Source organism: Enhydra lutris, unplaced genomic scaffold, assembly GCF_002288905.1.
Source record: "Enhydra lutris kenyoni isolate GAN:26980312 unplaced genomic scaffold, ASM228890v2 scaffoldscaffold3, whole genome shotgun sequence".
Taxonomy (NCBI): Eukaryota; Metazoa; Chordata; class Mammalia; order Carnivora; family Mustelidae; genus Enhydra; species Enhydra lutris.
The window spans coordinates 64,152,341-64,171,388 of NW_019154087.1; the positions used below are offsets into that span (position 1 = coordinate 64,152,341).

Genomic DNA, 19,048 nt, shown 5'->3' on the forward strand with positions numbered 1-19,048 from the left:
AGGTATTATTTAGTTTTCCAGATAATTCTGTGAACTAGGCATTATTAGTATCTATTTGGTAGATGACGAATAGAGGTTAAGCTATTGCCCAAAATCACACAGCAGAAAAATAGCAATGATAATACTGTAGGCCATGTGTGCAAGTTTTCTCTTCCTTCCCCCTCTCCTTCATTTAAATAGGGGAAAAGATGTGGGGGCTGTTGGGCAGGGACCACCAAAAGCAGCAGTAGAGGGTGCTTCAAGACTCATATTCATAAACTCAGTCCGTCAATTCATATATTCTACAATAGAAGTGCTCCCACCTTCTATCTGACTACCTCTAGGCTTCAAGTTCTGCCACTGTGATATTTTTTCTTCTTCAAGATTATCCTGATGTTGATCATAAATTGATTTAACCCCATCAAAAAAAATTTTTTTTAGAAGTTCTGAAATGATCCTGGCCTGTATTCTTTGCTTCCTCTTGGCTCCTTTTCTTGTTCTAAAGTCTAGGACCAATCTTATCTCCTGCTATATAAAACCAAAGTTACCTAGCTATGCTACTCTAATTGTGCCTGAACATGCTTTGTGGTGGTGGTGGTGGTGGTGGTGACGATGACGACGATGACGATGATAGAGATACCTCATTCATTCATTCATTCAATTGTAGATTCATGCTTTTTTTTTTTTTTTTAAATTTGACAGAGATCACAAGTAAGCAGAGAGGCAGGCAGAGAGAGAGAGGAGGAAGCAGGCTTCCTGCTGAGCAGAGAGCCTGATGCAGGGTTCGATCCCAGGACCCTGGGACCATGACCTGAGCCAAAGGCAGAGGCTTTAACCCACTGAGCCACCCAGGCGCCCCTCATGCTTTTTTTTTTTTTTTTTTTTTTGTGCTCAGTCTTATCCCCAGACTTTGGTGTAGTATCTAACAGATTAGAAGAAAGGATAGCTTCAGAGCATGAGCTCTAGAATCTTGCTTTATTAGGTGCAAATTTTGAGCTGCCATTTAATTACTATGTGACCTTGGGCAAGATATTTAAGTTCTTTGTGCATTATTTTCATTATAGATACAGACGGATATAATAAAGGGCTCACATCATATAGTTTATCTTTTGTAAAGATTTATTTCTTTGAGAGAGAGTGTATATGCCCATGTCAGGTGGAGGGGCAGAGGAAGAGCAAGAGAAGCAGACTCCCCACTGAGCTCAGAGCCCCACACAGGGCTAAATCTCACAACCCTGAGATCACAACCAAAGCCAAAATCAAGAGTCAGATGCTTACCTGACTGATCCACCCAGGGGCCTGAACTCACATCATATAGTTTAAAGATTAGTTGATATAAGATAATAAAGCACTTCAAGAAGTTCTTGGTAAATAGTAAGTACTAAACAAATATTTGTTGTTATTATCAGCCCTTAATGAGTATATGTTGACTGTATATTGAATCTAATCTACTAAGCACTTTGCTGTGTTTTTTACATGATTACCATTTAATTCTTAACAGAGCATGATGAGCTGGATGCTACTATTATCTGGAGCTTTACAGGAGAGAAAATTGAAACTTAGAGTTGGTTATTAAGTAACTTACCTAGATCATAATAGAGCTTGTAAGTGGTACGCATTCAGGATTTGAACCTGGTCTGTTTGACTTCAAAACCCATGGTGCTGCCATCATACCACTCAGCTTTCACAGATGGGCTTTCCAATTTTTTTCTGCCTAAGCAAGTCATAGAGCATTCCTTAAACTTATTGGCCTGACTACATTAAACTGCTGTTTCACTTTCTGAGTACCTTTGTCCTGCTTCCCATATTGAGAATACAGTCAAGGGCAGAAACATTAAGACCTAATACCGCTATATGTACATAGTTGATGATTATTGAATGCATAAATGAATGAATCGCTGTCATTGTTTCTTACAAGGTTTATTCTAAAGGACTACTAGTGGTGTCTTCAACAAATAAAAAAAAAATTAATACTAGAAAATGATTATATTTCCTTGTTTATGATACATTAATTTCCTACAGTCCTGCAGAGCAGATAAAAATTAAGGATCTGTTTTCTTAGGGATTAAAAAAATAACATGATGAACATATATTCTTTTATGAATTTGAGAGGTTTCCCTCATTCATTTAACCTGGAAATTAGAATCCTGACTGTTGTGGGGGCTGAAATAGTCTTTCTATAGCTTTGCTTCCTTCTTTCTCCTCACATACTGTATTATTTATTCATTCACCCAATTGAGATAGATCAGGTTCTTGCTCACATAGATCTTGTATTTTAGTGAAAGAGAAAGGCATAAACAAGTAAACAAATAAAATAATTACAGACAGTGATAGCATCTGGCATTTAGTAGTTTCCCATGATGAGGGAGTTCTTGGGGATTGGGAAGTGAGCATCTGTGCTAGGTACACAGGAAGACCCATGGTAAGAGAGTGCCTTGCAAAGAGTGCAAGCACACAGCTTTCAAAAAGGGCATGCACATGTTTCTTATGTTTACTGAGTCCCTGGCTTAACTGTCTCATGCTTGGATGCAACATATGGCTTTTACTTTGTTGTTTCGCCACCTAGGTTCAAAGAGACTGTCAATAATAATGCTCTTCCTATGGCAAAAATAATAGCATCAAGCCATTTTCACAGGTGCTATGTTTCTTTTTTCCTCCTTTCTACTTCCCAGGGTGAAATGGGGCCTAGAATCAAAGCAGCAATAGGTTTTTCTCTATACCTGTAAAAGATTAGCTTTAGTCATCAGAGATGATGCAAGCAGAGGGGGGAAAAATGCAAGAAAACAGAGACGAAGCCAAAAAGGACAATTTCTGGCTATAATAGCTGGTTTCTGTTTCATATCACAGAGCAAGATGAGAAGGTTTTGTAGGGTTTTATAGGAACAGCTTACACAGTACTAAAGGATGACCTCACCCTCAGTGCCCTTGCCAGGTGCTTAGACCCACTGTGAAAACAAAGTTGATTTTCAACATGAAATAAGCCAGAAGTATGGAATGACATTTTCAGGTGACAGTTGTGTTTCTACTGCCTGTAATTAGCACCTCTTAACCCTCAAACTTGCCCATGCCTTTTTCAGGCTGTTGAAGCTCAAATTCGAAGTTTTGGACAGACGCCTTCTCAACTGCTTATAGAGCCCCATCCTCCCAGAGGTTCTGCTATGCAAGTGGTAAGTGCTGCTTACACTCTTTTCATTTCTTGCCTCTCTGAGGCCATGCTCAGCATTCATGACCGTGTTTTGTTATACTTGAGATTCTCTACCACATCTGAGTCTGTTCTTTTTATGTGATGCATGTCAACCTGCTAACAATGGGAAATATTATTGCATGCTGTCCTGGAGTCTTTGGAAAGGTAAACATTGCTCCAGTGCTCTAGGATCTCATCAGTTCATGTTCTTTGTTGCAGAGTTAAAAGGTTTATAACTGTCACATATCCTTGCCACAGGATAATGGCTCTGGACACAGGATGGATGAGTTTTCTAATTTGATCCTATGCATTTTTAGATTAGTTTTGCTTGTGTTTGTTCTTTATGTCCCAACATGTTTTTCGGTTTGGGAGTTTTAAAGCTAATCCTAATGTGTAGGATATTGTTACTGAGGATAAAGGACCACAGCAAGAAGAAAAGATGGTTTGGTATACCTTACCACCCTAAGCTTACTACAGTGATTTTGATTGCTCATGATTTTGAGGGTTAGATGGGCCTTTATTCTGTTCTTCTCACTTTGGCTCCCTGATGCACTACTCTGGGGTGGGCTGAGGTGGCCAGACCTTCTTCCATGTGGTTTTTCATCATCAAGGAAGTTAGCTCAGGCTGCTTTCCAGTACGAACAGTGTTCCAAGAGAACACTTCTGTAGGACTTCTTGAAACTTGCTCTTGAACTCACATAAATCACTTACACCTCATTTTATTGGTCAAAGCAAGTCAAGAGGCTGCCCCAGAATCAGGAGTTGGAGACTGTAGAATTTTAACCAATATGGCAAGGAGACAGGAGTGAAGAGAGCAAGATATAGAGATGTGGCCTTTTCACCCCAGCTCTCTGTTTCTTTTCTTCTTTCCCTTTCCATCTTGCCATCATCTTTGTGTCTTTTTCCCTTTCACCCTCTTTGTCATCTTCTTTCTCCTTCCAAACCTTTTTCCCTTCTTGCTCTAATTATATGAGTTGGCCATCGCAGTAAACTACAAGCATTTTTAAAATTATTTACATTATGTTTTCCCCTAAGCATTTTAAACAGGTGAGATCAGATTTAAGTGAACATAAAGGGTAACTTTAGTAAGCAGAAGATTACATAAAAAGCAAACATTTAACAAGAACAGTGTAAGATAATGCCATCAAAATAATAAGAATGATTTATGCTTGTGGTTTGGAAATAGTTTTGGTAATAGTTTGTCAGTGAGACTCAGGCTATTATGATGGTGGCACATGGACACTCACCTCCACTGCTCCACTGACTTTTACCTGGTCAGACTTGGAGCAAGGAGGGAGCTCCTCCTGCCAAGCCTCTCTCCATGGCGAAAGAATCCATTGAGGCAGTTCAGCTTCCTAGGATAGGAAGACACATACTCATATGAGGATGGGATACGGTCTTTCCCATTATCTTTATCCTCTGAATTGAATTCCTGAACTCCCTTATAGACTTGTGCAAATTGTGTTTTCATGTTACACATACGTGGGTGGGAAAGAAAGGTATGTTGGAGAGAAACCAGAGTTGTCAACAAGTGTACATTTAATCTGGGACAACGGGGTGAAATTTGGCTTGCGGTTTCCCCCTTCTACCTCAGATGTGGCTCCCTGGGCACCCAGGACTAGAGGAAGGTTTGTATCTCTTACCCCTGCTTTACCCATTGTCCAGCTCATCTATAGCTGTTGCTATCACTGTAGACTAGTCCAGTATGCTGCAGTGTGCTTTCTCTTACATCTAGTGTTCCCTGTTCCATACTTCTCAGCCAAGGATATGATGGAAATCCCAAGAGTTTCCCACTGCTTGCCTGCATTGGGAGCACTAGTCAAGACGGAGTATGTAGAAACAGGCTGGAGGGACACCTTGTTATAAAAATGCAGCAGACAGTTCTAGATATGATGTCTGCGGCTTTCTGTGGAAGTGGCTTGTCCTTGCCATGTGGCTAAGAGTTGGCCTACTAGAGTCACTATGTAAACAAGACATTCTTCCTACACATTAGAGATTTTTCTGTGTTTTTTTAAGGACATAAACATCGGAATTATTTAATTTTAGTCTAATCGTATTTATAATAAGTCTGTTAAACTCAAAAATAAGTATCAACTTCCTTTCAGTGACACTTTATGATGTATGTTATATTCTTTCTTCGAGTTTATAAATTGACTTTAGTAAATATTTTTTTTTTAAACTACATAATTGAAAAATAAGGCTTGGTACTCTGAAACGATGTTCATTTCCTTTTCCCAGGACTTCTGCAAAACTAGCTTATAGGCTATTGTGTTTGTTATTGCTCATTGTTTCTCATTTTTGCCCAATTCCACAGAGTTCCTTAAAAACTATATAAAAGGTTCTTTGTATAACAAAAATTACTAATTGATATAGAGGTTTTAAAAATCAAAGGTCCAGTGCTCGCTTCGGCAGCACATATACTAAAACTCAAAGGTCCAAATGCTTATTGTTTTTACTACCATTCAGATGAGTCCTCTACCCACCCACCCCCACCACATCAACCATCAGTGCACCCCACCCCACCACACACCACACACACACACACACACACAAACATAGCAGAAATTAAAGCCACCTCGTGCTGCGTTAAGTGCATGAGCCATAATATACACCAGGTGTAGTAATTAGCAGGCACACGAAGGCTGCCTATTTGTCTGGTTTTGCTGCTGTTGCTGTATCCCCCTGTGTTTTCACACCATCAGATAGTTGGATTTAATTGAGGCCACATCAGATGAGGCATTACTGACACCTTTAATTGAATGAGCATCCAGGGAGGATTAACTCATAATATTGATTGGCTTTTAGCCACTTGCTCAGAAGGGTGTCTGGGTAGCTTATTAGTTGCCTTTATTTACACCTTTATGCAAAGAGTGCAAATAGGAATTCTTAGTGCAATATGTTTTTCTAAGTACTCTTAATAACTTTTTTAAAACGACTGATAATAAAAATGCAAATGTATTTAATTTTTTATTAGCAGTTCCGAATAAATACGTGTTAAATATATGTGCCTACACATTTACATATACCTGGTGTTTTGAAATATGGCAGTAGGAAAGCAGCCAGAAGCACTTCATCAAAGTGTTTCAATTGTGAATGATACTAATCAGCTATTAGAAAATAGACATGGTAGAAGAGGATTGCTGGAAATGCACAGTGCAATTACTGTGTGATAGCATACTACCGCAACATATAAATAAAGCCGGTAAATCACAGTGGTGTTATATATGTCTTGGATTATGACATATGAGTTGTAGGAATGTTCTAAATCCTTAGTAGTCTTCGAGATTTATTTTGTTGCTAGTTATTAGAACAGACAGTGTTTTTTGTTTAACATTTTCAATTACTTGCTGCTTTTGAAAGGAGAAATCTAAAGTCTTAGGCTTTACTTTTAGGTTTTTTGTTTTTTGTTTTTTTGTTTTTTTTTTTTTACCGAGAGGAGGGGCATCTAGGTATTTCTCTTTATCCTTCACTATAGCAGAAATGAGCAGCATTTGCATTATAATAGGGCAGTGTTTATGACTTGGTACACTATATAAATATATTGTTTTTACAAGTACATTTAATTATGTGTTGCTTTGAAACACCTTTATAATTAAGTTTGTATATTACGTCTGCAAGTTATTTCTCTACTGTAATAATACATACATGCTGTATAACTATTGTTTATAAGTATGTTTGTTTATCTCTTTATTATCTCTTTATTTAATTGTCAAAATCTTCATGCTAACTCAGCACAACTTTTGATGATCTTTGGAAGTTACCCTGTCTTGCTTTTGTACCTATTGCCTATCCTCATTCTCTCTCTTTTTTTTTTGTACTTGACATATATTAGCAATTGGAATGATTTAATGCAATCTCCAATACTTTGCCTACTTAGAATCTAAATCACATCATTTCTTTAGTCCTTCATGGGAGTGTGGTGAGCAGAAAGGTTTATAGAAACAGCAATTAGGATTGGCTTGTTTTTCATGTATGTCTTTAGTTGAATGTTTTGGTGACTGAAGTAGGATAACATTAACAGAAACATTTAAAAAATCCATAGATTAGCTCCCTTCCCCACCCCACTCCCAGTTGCAACTTGTGTTAACATAGTCTTTCCTCTTCTTTTCCTGCACCCTCTCTCTTTCTTGTCTTCCTTTGTCTTTTCCTTCTTGTATATTTGGGTCTTGTCATGCCCACTCAACAGTATCTCCTCCTGCAGAGTCCATTGATGTTCACAGACCAAGCCCAGCAGGATGTTATCATGGTCCTAAAGTTTCCCTCCAACTCCCCTGTCACTCATGTGGCAGCTAACACCCAGCCTGGCTTGGCGACTCCTGCTGTGATCACAGTCACTGCTAACAGGCTCTTTGCCGTGAACAAGTGGCACAACCTTCCTGGTAAGTAAAAAGCTATCATCCTGACGCGTAGTACCTGCTGAACACTGTAGAAAGATACTGTAATATCCACTTTAGTATGTTATGTCTCAGCATTGAAGCTTTTTGATTTCAAGCATTAGTCTGAATCAAAATCTCTAATAGCTTGAAAGGCTTAAAGAAGTCCCCTCTGAGGCATAGAATACAAATGTTAAAACACAAACTGTTCTTTGGCATCTGGTGGTTTGTCTTTATTCCTTTTAGATAAATATTATTTCTCTATCTTAATATAATTATATTCCTTATTGTGTCCTTAAATAGTATATATTTATTTATCTTATGGTCTCCTTTTTTCCACTTATCATGTACTCATCACTTTTGATTGTCTACTTAGGTGCCTTTTTGTGGACGACGTCATAGTATTTGTCATGGATAATAGAAAAAAGAACACGTAAATTACACAGCCAAAATACTACATACCCATAAGTACATTCTATTTTTCCATTAAGTGTTAGGGTAACCAATGGCACAATATTGAAATAACCATTAGAATCATAAACCAAAGTTTGAGGAGACCAGAGAGTTCATCTACTCCAGCCCCACATTTTACCAGTGAAGATACTGAGCCCCAGGGAGCTTGCCTTGTTTAGTATCACATATGGCCAGTCAGTGGCAGAGCCAGGTTTGAACCCAAGTCTTCTGACTCTAATTTTATGATCACCCTGCTATGATTTATTGCCTCTCATTAGAACAGGAATGTTGGGATCTGGATCTAGCACTGTTCTTTTTGGCGACTAGTTGGAAATTCTGTTTTTAAGAAGGAAAATCTTTTAAAGTCCTGAGGATTATAGGCTTTTTTTCCAAGCCATTGTTTTAGGTAGGAAATTCTAAAAGATAGATTTTGATAGTCTGATAACGTCATTAAATCTGTAAAGTGTGCATAAAGTACTGCGCATTATAATACCTGAACTGGTTGCAAAAAATATAAGTTCTTGAACAGGGCCTAAGCTCTTCGAATGGAACAGACTTGAATTGACATTCGAGCAGAAACTTGGTGCACTGACTGTTCAGTAAGGTTACCCATCATGAAGAATCTGTGGTTGGTATCAGAATTTATTAAATAAGGCCATTTTCCTGGCTATTAGAAAGGAAATGAATGCCCGTATTTGATTAGAGAATAGATTTCAGAAAAAATAGAGAAGGTAGAAATTGAGGCAGGTATATCTTATCTTTATTTTTAGGTCCTTTTATTCCTTTTTCTTCCAGTGAACTTATCTTACAGTGGTAAATGTGCATACAGATGACATATTTTGGGACTAAAGATTATCATTTAACAGATGTGGTTTTTGGATTCTCTAGTACCACATGTTAGAGGAAGAGCATGCTGCTGGTGTATTCTATCAAATACACCAGAGGACTTACCTTGTCGGTGTGCACTCACTCTCAGAGCTGTGCAGAAGCCCCGGTGTGTGGCGGCATCAGGGCCAACACAAAGGATGCCTATCATGGGGGCTGTTTGTGGCCACTCTGATGCCAGTTCAAACAGAGTGACACCATGTGTAAGGAGAAACAAACCTTTTCAGCTGGTGGAAAGCCCTGGCTTTCTACTCTCTCCCACTGTCTTTCCTTTAGCCTCACCAAGGGCAAGCTCAGCAGGAACGGAGCAGCCACCACCCAAGGGCTACTCGCCAGGCCTCCAGCCGATCCTCTGAGAGTACTGATGACGAGCTCCTGGCACGCCCATCGCCAGCAAGCCCATTTCCCTGACTGGAAATTTGCTTCTCTTAGTACTTGGTTGTCCGGTGTTCTTTTCCCTGCTTCCAGTTTTTCCATGGATATATAAAGTGCCTCGGGGCAGCATCCCTCTGCTGGACTACCACTCACGGTACACCAGCAGTCTGCAGCCCAAGCTCATCATTCTGGGAGAGGAAAGCTTGGAGGACTGCATGTTTTCCCAGTTCTTTGCCTGTTTTTCTCCCCAGTGAGCCTTCTTTGTGTTGGTGCTACTGAGGATGAAACCTCTCCACGAATGTCTAAGATTCATCATTGCTGATCTGTCAGGGGGGAATGTCGAGTCCAATTTTAGGCAAGCAGGCTTGAGTGAAAGAATCTAGAGAGACCCAGAGGGCTCCCCGCCTCAAAATACCCATAGGCCCTAATTAACCAATGGGCTACTTACAATGAGGCACAGTTCCCAAAGAGAGGAAGATTCCCTATGTTGCCTTATCCCCTCACTTTCTCCCTTTAAAAGCAGCCCCCACCCATTACCTCCTTGCAGTCTCTCCTCTGCTCTCCTGCCCACCACTGCCCTCCAGCATATTCAATAAACTTCTCCTTTGTTCTGCCTCAGGTGAATTCTTTCACCTCCCATGCCTTTGGCTTCCACTCTGTGGATAGTTGTCCCCCATTTGGGGGCCCCTACAATTGAGAGACACCCATTTAGACACAACTTGTACCTTGTGTTTTGTTCCCACACTCTGGCTCTGCAGTATGACACAGCAACTCCTCACCAGGTAAATACATATGGGAATACACAGGTAGTTATCCTTCTACAGTGTGATCTCCAATTCTGAGATTATACCTACACCTAAAATATTAAGCATCCATTTTATTAAATCTGTGTCTCATTTCAAGTATGTTTATATAAATCTGATCTTTCATCCTATCTTGTTCTATCTTTCCCTTGCCTTAATATGCCTTGATTTAAAACAAATGTCAAGAACAAAAATGTCAGAAATCCCTAACAGTCTTTCTACAGTGAATATCAAATTCGTGTTATGCTACTTTTTTTTAAAATTTAGATTCTGGTCCTTTTCTAAGAAACTATGATTTCCGTAGTTTGTTCATTAGACAGTTGGCTCCTGTCATTTCTTTCAACAGTGTCTGAGTCCTGATTTTTAAAAAAAGGAGAAAAAAAGCTTTATTTTTCCTTCTCCTTCACAGGACTTTACAGAGCCTGTGAACAAAATAAGAGAATAGCAGCTAATGTTATAGAGCATTTTCTAGGTTCTAGATACTGTTTTAATCACTTTTCATGTATTAACTTACTGAATTTCCTCAACAGTCTTAGGATGTAGGTTATATATTTAGGTTGAACCATTTGAAATCGCCTCTTTATAGTCAAAATGTCAGGTACTATTAATTCCATATTGTTCAGTCTAACCCATTTACTGATCCAGAAACTGAAACACAGAGTCTACCTAACTTGCCCAAGGTCACACGGGCAGTCAGCATTGTAGCAGTCAGCAGCACTGGAATTTGAGGCATGGCCAAAGAAAGTTACCCTCCTAAATTTCACTGACACTGTGTCTTTCATGTCTCTGTGATCCCAGATTCTAAGAGAAGTAGAGAAAAATTATCAAGGTGTTAATGTTGATCAACACTGGTATTACTGGAAGTGAAGGGCACTGTTAGGTGATTTAGAGGCTGTGGTGCATTCTCCCTGAACATTCCCTGTATGTGTCCCGTGAGTTCTTTGCTGGCAGAGCCAGTGATCAGTAGAACATACCTTCGGTAAAACCGACTGAGTTATATAGCATCCTTTCTTCAGCTACTTTAATTTCTTATACATACTCAACTATAATTTTTAGTGCTAACATTTTACTTACACAGGTTTTTTATCAGTATTAATGATCTTTGAAACCACCTTGAAAAGTTGGTATTTGCTAGTAGGGGAAATGATGACATAATATATTTTAAAAATAATCTGATGAAGTCATTGGAATGTACCCCATTTTTCTTTTCAGCTCCTCAAGGACAGTCCGAAAGATTTCCTAAAATATGACAGTATTAAGCAGAGTTCTGATACCAACTAAGCAGTAGTTTAAATGCTGATGAGTCTATAAAAGGGAGATACTGACCAGAGTGAATGGCTGAGTCATTCAGGGAAAACAATTTGGGAAAGGGCCAGAGTTTAACTGTCAGAATCACAAAGCTGAAAAGATCTTCTGCTCCAAACCCTTAATTTTTGGGTTTATGCTTGCCTAAGTCTGCGTAAGCAGCGGGCAGCGGCTCCTGCTCCCTGACTCTCTTCCTCTTTACCCTAGGTCCTTCTACCTTTCACAGGGGAACAGCCCTCTGAATCTCTTTTCAATAACAAAATAAGTATGCAAGAATCCTTAGAACCATTTTGAGAATTGAACGAACTGTTCTATGTATGGATTGATTTTTGTTTTTCATTTGCTTCTCAGAGTATTTTTAAATGGAAACCATGGAAATATTAAATATTAATAAAACTTTTCTTAAAAACCTCAATCCAATCTTGAGGAAAATATTTCAGCCAAATGCACTTAACTAAAACATTTATCTGCGGATAGCTTTCTTTATTTTTATTCAAACTTTCAATTGATTGGTTTTAAGTGATGGATGAAACATTAAATGTTCCCTGACTTGGAGCTTTCCCTTTCTCCATCATAAATTGACGTTTTTGTGGATCCTTTGTGCTGCAGCATTCAAAACTGCCTTTTTAAGAAGTAACAAAAAAACAGTATTTGCTACAGTCAGCAGATGGTTGTCACATTTTGTTTTCAGTGCGCTTTACCACTTAATTTTGTTTTGTTGTAGCATCAGAGGTTGCCAGTCAAGCATCTGCTATAGCTTATGGCCCAGGACTGGAGCCACTGCTGATGGCACATGTTCAGAACAGCACTAATCTAAAATAAATGTTTCATAAGCTAGCCATAAAAGCACCTGGATTTTTTTTTTCTTTAAATTTCACAAAAGTGATTGAGAGATTTGGAGGTTGGAAGCAATTCTATGTAAGACTTGACTTAAGCATTTTTATATAGTTTAGTATATGAAAAATAATGCTTTTTTTTTAATCTTTTGTGAATTCCAGCTCATCAAGGTGCAGTACAAGACCAGCCATACCAGCTGCCAGTGGAAATCGATCCTCTCATAGGTCTGTCACTTCTTTCTCTCTTTGCGATTCATTAAGCTCTGTATGGTGGCCCTGAAGTGTAGATTACAGTTGTTTTTCACTTGCTGGTTGCTGGGAATGGAATTTTCCTGATAAACCATTTGCATGCAAATTGGAATGCAATGAGCTGTGGCTATGCTGGTATTTCATCAACTCCCCCTCGTTGGTTTGCCTAATTTGAACAGGCCTAGGACGCGTGTCACTGAAAATTAATATGGATGCTGTAATAATGTGTGATTGAGAATGCGCATGAAGTACTGTCAGGATAATATTGGATCTTTTCATCACTCAAACTTGTTGATGAGCAGGAGCGAGGCACGTTATGATGAATTGATGCACCGGTAATGTGATGGAGCTCCTTTGCTAGGGAAATTTTCATAATAACAGTGGGGTTCTTAGCAGCACTGTGTTGTGAAAAATAAAACTGTGGTGCCAGGGTTTCATCATTAAAGGAGATCAATCCTTTCTTCCTGGACCCTCTGTTCAGTCTGAGGGGATTAATGTGCAATTGCAGAGCAGTTTCGAAGTTGAAATATACTGCCCAGCCAATGGCAGTGTTAAGATATTTGTATTCATTTTCCTATGGTCCTACAGCCCAATAAATTGCCATTGGAGGTTAAATTTGTTCAAGGGGGAAAAAGGGAAAAGGGAAGAGACCAGGAAGGGCCTTTGGGATGAAATGAGCATCCGTGGCAGATGACTTCAAATACTTAATTGCTCCTGTGCTTTTTGAGTCAGTTAGTTGAAATCTCTAGTTTAATGTTTTTCATCTCATGGGTGGGGGATTTCGGATGTGGCTTCACTGAGAATGTTACTGATATGAACATATTAACATTTCTTGTTTTTAAAGATGCTGTTCAGTAACTTTTAGAATAAAAAAACTTAATTGCCTAGTTGTAGGGGTATGCTACTGATTTGGATGTTTAGCTTGTGATTTTGTTAAATTTCCCTGCCACATAAGTTTGTTAAAAATTTTTAAGTTTTTAAATAAAGCAGATGAGTGAGCTGACTTATTTTAAAACCCAGGGTGTTCCCTATGTGTGGGTCACCTTTTTCGTCTTTAAAAAACCTTGTTTCAGTAGAAAGCTAAGTGACTACCATTTGCAAATGAATTAAAATAACTCACTAAAAGCTCAAAACTGATTCATTTATCAGTCCCCAACATATAAGCAGAAATCTAAGAAGGAATTATCCACTGCAAGGATAAATACTACTCTGATTCCTAAATCATCTTTTGCTTTGAGTACATATGATTTGCTATATATTAAAAAATAAAGTGTTCACTTGGGTAAAGTTTTAAAAGTCAGGAAAATAAAGTCCATTTGGTAGGTCCTTTAAAAACATTATTTATGAAGTATAAATCATCATTTACCATAAAACTTTACAACAAATATCCTATAGTCAAGTCTAATTAAATGATTCAGCAAACTGTCACCCTTCACGACGATCAGGCATGGGTAAACTTTTTTGGTAAAGGGCCAGATAGTAAGTATTTTAGGCTTTGTAGACCATAAGGTCTCAGACACAACTCCTTAACTCTGTTATAGCACAAAAGCAGCCATAGACAATATATAAACAAATGAGTATTGCTATGTTCCAGTAAAACTTTATACACAAAACCAGGCCCAGGCCATAGTTTTCTTCCCTACTCTACATTACTGGTCACTGGACCATTCACTCCTTTATCCCCTAAAATACTGTTTAAAACCATGTACCTTGGGGCACCTGGGTGCCTCAGTGGGTTAAGCCTCTGCCTTTGGCTCAGGTCATGATCCCAGGGTCCTGGTATGGAGCCCCGCATCGGGCTCTGTGCTCAGCAGGGAACCTGCTTCCCCATCTCTCTCTGCCTGCTACTCTGCCTACTTATGATCTCTGTCTGTCAAATAAATAAATAAAATCTTAAAATAAAATAAAACCATGTACCTTCTCACATATGTGTAATGTAGCATCTGAAAGTTTTCACCACAAGTTTATACAGTTGCAAAGGTTATTTTTGCATAATGTATAAAATTTTAAATATATCCAATGGAATTTAAATATCAAAGTGAATTGATAGTCACCACTTTCTGTTTTTAAAAAAATGTACAAACAAGCTCTTAATGGTTGAAAATTTTGTATTATTCCTTTTTTCATCTTAAATTTATATTTTTATCCTGCTTCCCCTACACAATTTTGTTTTAACTTTTCAAAACTGATTACCATATTTTACTTTTCAGCAATAAAAATATGTGGAAAATTAAACATAGGTATGTAAATTTAAATGTTAAAATTTCCTATGACCATAAGACTCAGTTTTTCTAAAAACTAATCTGCACTGAGTTATCATTACAAATATTATTAATACCCACTATTAAAATTATAAATTTTAATAGATATTATTAAAAAACAAACATTTATTGGAAATATAGCTTTAATGAAATGGATAGGGCTTCCACTTCCTCCCCTCTTTGCTCAAATATTCATGAATGAACACTATTTGTTGCTGAGTGAGACGGAATTCCTCAATGGTTCTATCCTGTCTTTTTTTTTTTTTAAGCTGGTGGAAGCTCTGAGGAAAGTTACTCACATAAGAAAATAGATGGCAAAGGAAAGAATTTTGTTTTAACAACGTCAAATCTTTGAACTCTTTCCAAATTATGTGACAAAATTTATATAGTAATCTATTATTAAGAATTATTTTCATAGTCTATCATTAACTGATTATTTTAACAATCTATCATTGAAATTTATTTTTAATGATCAATTGAAATCATGATGCGATCCTCCTACCATTTTATTGAAAGCAATGAATTGGAAACCACCTGCCCTGCAGAATGATTTGATACCTTGGCATTCACTTTTCAGTCTCACATCAGTATTTTGAATTGTCCCTTTATTTGCATCTCAAGAGATTTTTATACCCTGAGATAAAGTACCATAGTAAGATTCTGGACAGGAAGGAAACATACCTTTATTTTATTTAGTGGAAGAAGAGCATGTAAAAAGAGATATAAGGAAGGAAAACTCATAGGAGAGTTCTCAGGCAAATCTGATTCAGAGAAGTGAACATATAAAAGTTGAGGAACTAGAAATTGATTCCCTTAAAACCATCTGTGCCTGTATATCCCTTGGGAAATCTTATACCACCCTCCTGCCAGGGGTATGCATGCCCCAGTTTGAAGACTGCTTATCTAGACAAATATACCTAATTTTCATTAAATAAAAATACCTTCAGTACTGAATCTCCAGAGAAAACAAGATAAAGGAAAGGCAGTTGTGAGGTAGATAGGTTATATAGATTGGATGGTTGGATGGATGGATGGGGGAGAGTTGCAATATTAAATTACAGGTAAGCATTTACTTAGAAGATAGTTCATCTGAATGCTGAAAGGGCATCAGCCTTTACCCATTAGAGAGGGGGTTACATTGTGGTCACTCAATTCAAAATTATGCACGTGCCCAGATTGGTGAAACAAGGTCCTCCTAAGAGACCATACCCCCCAAAAAAGAAAAGGTCGAAGACCGGTTAAGGTTTATATCATAGAAGCAAAAGTCCTATAAATAACAACAAAAATAAACAATTTTAGTTTTCATATGGAATGAAATACCAGTATAGAAAGTACTACATACCTTGTCTTTAATTGCTAGATTTCTTGGAATAAAAGATCTAAGTTGTACCACACAGCTTCACTGCAGTAGGACACTAATGTCTCTCTTTGATGCACTATGATCCCCATAAAAGCTTTTTTCATTTGCCAGCAGCTTCCCTTTGTGTGGGAAGGAGATGACAGGGGAGTGATCACCAAACAGAATTCTATCCTTTTTTACTACTGCTGTCACTTTCTAGTTCATTAATCCCCCAAAAGTATATGAAGCCTATTATCAAATAGTTATCTAACAATCTTACACGGTTAAGTTGTATAGACAGATGCTAGCAGAATCTTGCCGTGTGTCTATGTATACATTTGCCATGTCGTGTTTGCCCTGAGAGCAGGGAAGTTTATTTCTGTGTCCCCAGTGGTTCCTAGTACAGCACTGGAAAGTATTTTGAACACTTTTTTTCTTCTGCATTACTTTCTGAGCCTTCTCTTAGGTTGGTCACATTAACTTAGTTATGATGTAAAATGAATATTTTTCTATTTTTTATTTTTATCAATAATGCATTTATATTAAAAAAAAATAAATAATGCATTTATAGGTTGAGGTTTAAAAAAAAAAAAAAGCCCTGAATACCATGATGCAAAGAATGTAATGATCAGATGCAGAAATTTATTTGTTTTTATTTCTGGTACAGTCAAGTTCCTTTGTTACTATAAGAACCATCATCTGTATCAGAAAGTTGGTGGTGAAAAAGCTCTTAGGTCACTAGAAAGAAAGCTTCCTCTTTGGTTGGCCTCATGGTTCCAAAAAAGGCATCTCAGTGAAAATTCCTTTTCTGATAATGACACTTGATAGTATATTTCTAAAGGATTATTACTCTTCCTATGTGCTTGATGTCGCTCTGTGTCTGACCTTGTGTCTTGTGACAAACCCCATATCATGTGCTCTGTAGGGCTTTGAAAACACACTGCCAGGCTGTCTTGTTTTATTGCTTACATAAGGAGTAAGAAAGTGGCAGTGTGCTGCGCTTTGACTTTTTCAATTACGAGTATCTTTAATAAATAGTCATTCTACCCTTTCCCTACATGCAAGTGCAGGTGTAAATAGGGAAATGGGAGTTCACATCTAGTCAAATTAAAGACCTGTTAAAGCCAAAGTACTCCAAGATGCTATAATATTTCAAATATATGACATTTAAATTCTAATATCTCTTTCCTGTGACAGAAAGTTAAAGGTAATAGATTGTCACAACAGGAATCTATTCTCATGGCAATGGGTGTAATGAGATTGTCAGAAACACAAACCTAACTGTGGTGCAGTCTGGAGACTGTAATCTAGTTTGGTCCTGCCCAAGAGCTAGAAAGCATGTTCTGAGAATTGTATACTATTTTGAAACTGTAGTATGTTATTATTTTTCCCTCTAGGCAAAATTTCTCATGAGATGTTGAATTTAGCTACCCACATTCTCCCAACAACTGGATATATTTTCCTGTTTGGTTTTTCAAATATTATTATGTTTAAATTTTAAAATTAAAGATCAAATATTCTTATCCCGGAATGTGTTGCATCCCCCCCTCACTCCCCACCCCCAGCATTACAAACTATAGGATTTTTGTACATGTGTGGGTTTAGCAGGATTTCTGTTCTGCTTCTGTTCTCGCAGCCAGCAATACAGGAATGCACAGGAGGCAAATCACTGACCTTTTAGACCAAAGTATTCAAGTCCATTCCCAGTGCTTTGTCATCACTTCGGACAACCGCTATATTCTCATCTGTGGCTTCTGGGATAAGAGTTTCCGAGTCTACTCTACTGACACAGGTAACTTACTTTCTTCTTCAGTGAACTAAGGTTAACTACAAGTAGCACTGAGAGGCTTAGAATGATCTCTCATTTTCCTTTCAGTAATTACAAAGTTGTAAAATGCATAACATAGAGACACTGTTTTTCCCTTTTAAGTAAAAATCTATTACATAGTTCACTATGAAGTTAATTTCAGCATGTTTTTAAGAGGCAGTTTTTTTATAGGAAGTGTGTCTCCCAAGCCTCATGCTCAGAGAATGAATGATTCTTTTGCAGTCATATCCAGGTGTGTAAATGCCATACGCACGTGTACATGCATAATGATACAGCAGATGCCCATGCATACTGATGTATTTTCCCACAGTTTTTCCTTCCTGGAAATTGTCGTTAAGTGTATTTCTTAGTAGTAGATACCTTGCCTCCACTCAGTTCTGCATAGTACCTTGCTGAAAGCTACACCATCATGAAGGAAAGTAGCTGACTGCTGATTTTATATGTGACAGGAGCTCTTGTTAGAATATAAAATTTTAAGTCCATATAGTCATTTGCATGCATCTCCCTAAGGGACAAACCAAGCTCAACTCACTATTAAGATGGAAGATCCAATCTAGTAAAATATTTCTAAGTTTTTGTATATAAGACATTGAGAAAAGTTGGAAAGTTTAAGGAAGTCTCTCTAAAGTATTTTAGAAGCTGTTAGAGGAAGAAATCAACTTATGATAAATAGGTAGTTGAACATTTGAAAGAATTAATATTAGATATTAACATATCAGTACTTGATAATACTGTGGAAGCAGATTATTTCAACTAAAGCAAGGATCTACAAATATCTTGCTTAAATGTGGTAGGAATAGGAAATTATTTTTAATTCAAATTTCTAGTTTAATGTTTTATAGTAAATCATTTTTCAGTCTTGTTAATAATCTTTATAGAATGCATGAGTCCTTGCTTCTGCCTTAATAAGTATAATATATTGAAAAATTAATTGTTCATTATTCAAGGACTTTGTCCTTAAGCTGATAGTATTGTAATACAGCCATGAGAAAGTAGGGAAAAATAGTCAAATATGTACCGTTCATATAGAACCCTATAAGTTGTTTATGCCATGACCTCGTTTTTGGTTTTTTTTTTAAATGGAATCAGTGATCTAGTTTTCTTATAATTTGCATCCTACCTTCTGTAGGCCCAGAAAGAAAATATCATTATTCAAGTCTTTCTCATTAAGTAGTGCT

The 19,048-nt window shown here is 37.5% G+C and overlaps 1 protein-coding gene across 1 annotated transcript in view; it reads left to right on the plus strand.

Moving 5' to 3' along the window:
• The window catches only part of LOC111153330 (LPS responsive beige-like anchor protein), a 754,899-nt gene that overhangs the window by 698,978 nt on the left and 36,873 nt on the right, over positions 1-19,048 (plus strand). The window contains exons 49-52 of the mRNA XM_022512304.1: positions 3,057-3,146; positions 7,365-7,542; positions 12,356-12,418; positions 17,679-17,834. Coding sequence (XP_022368012.1) covers positions 3,057-3,146; positions 7,365-7,542; positions 12,356-12,418; positions 17,679-17,834 — 487 coding nt within the window. The remainder of the gene's footprint in view (positions 1-3,056; positions 3,147-7,364; positions 7,543-12,355; positions 12,419-17,678; positions 17,835-19,048) is intronic.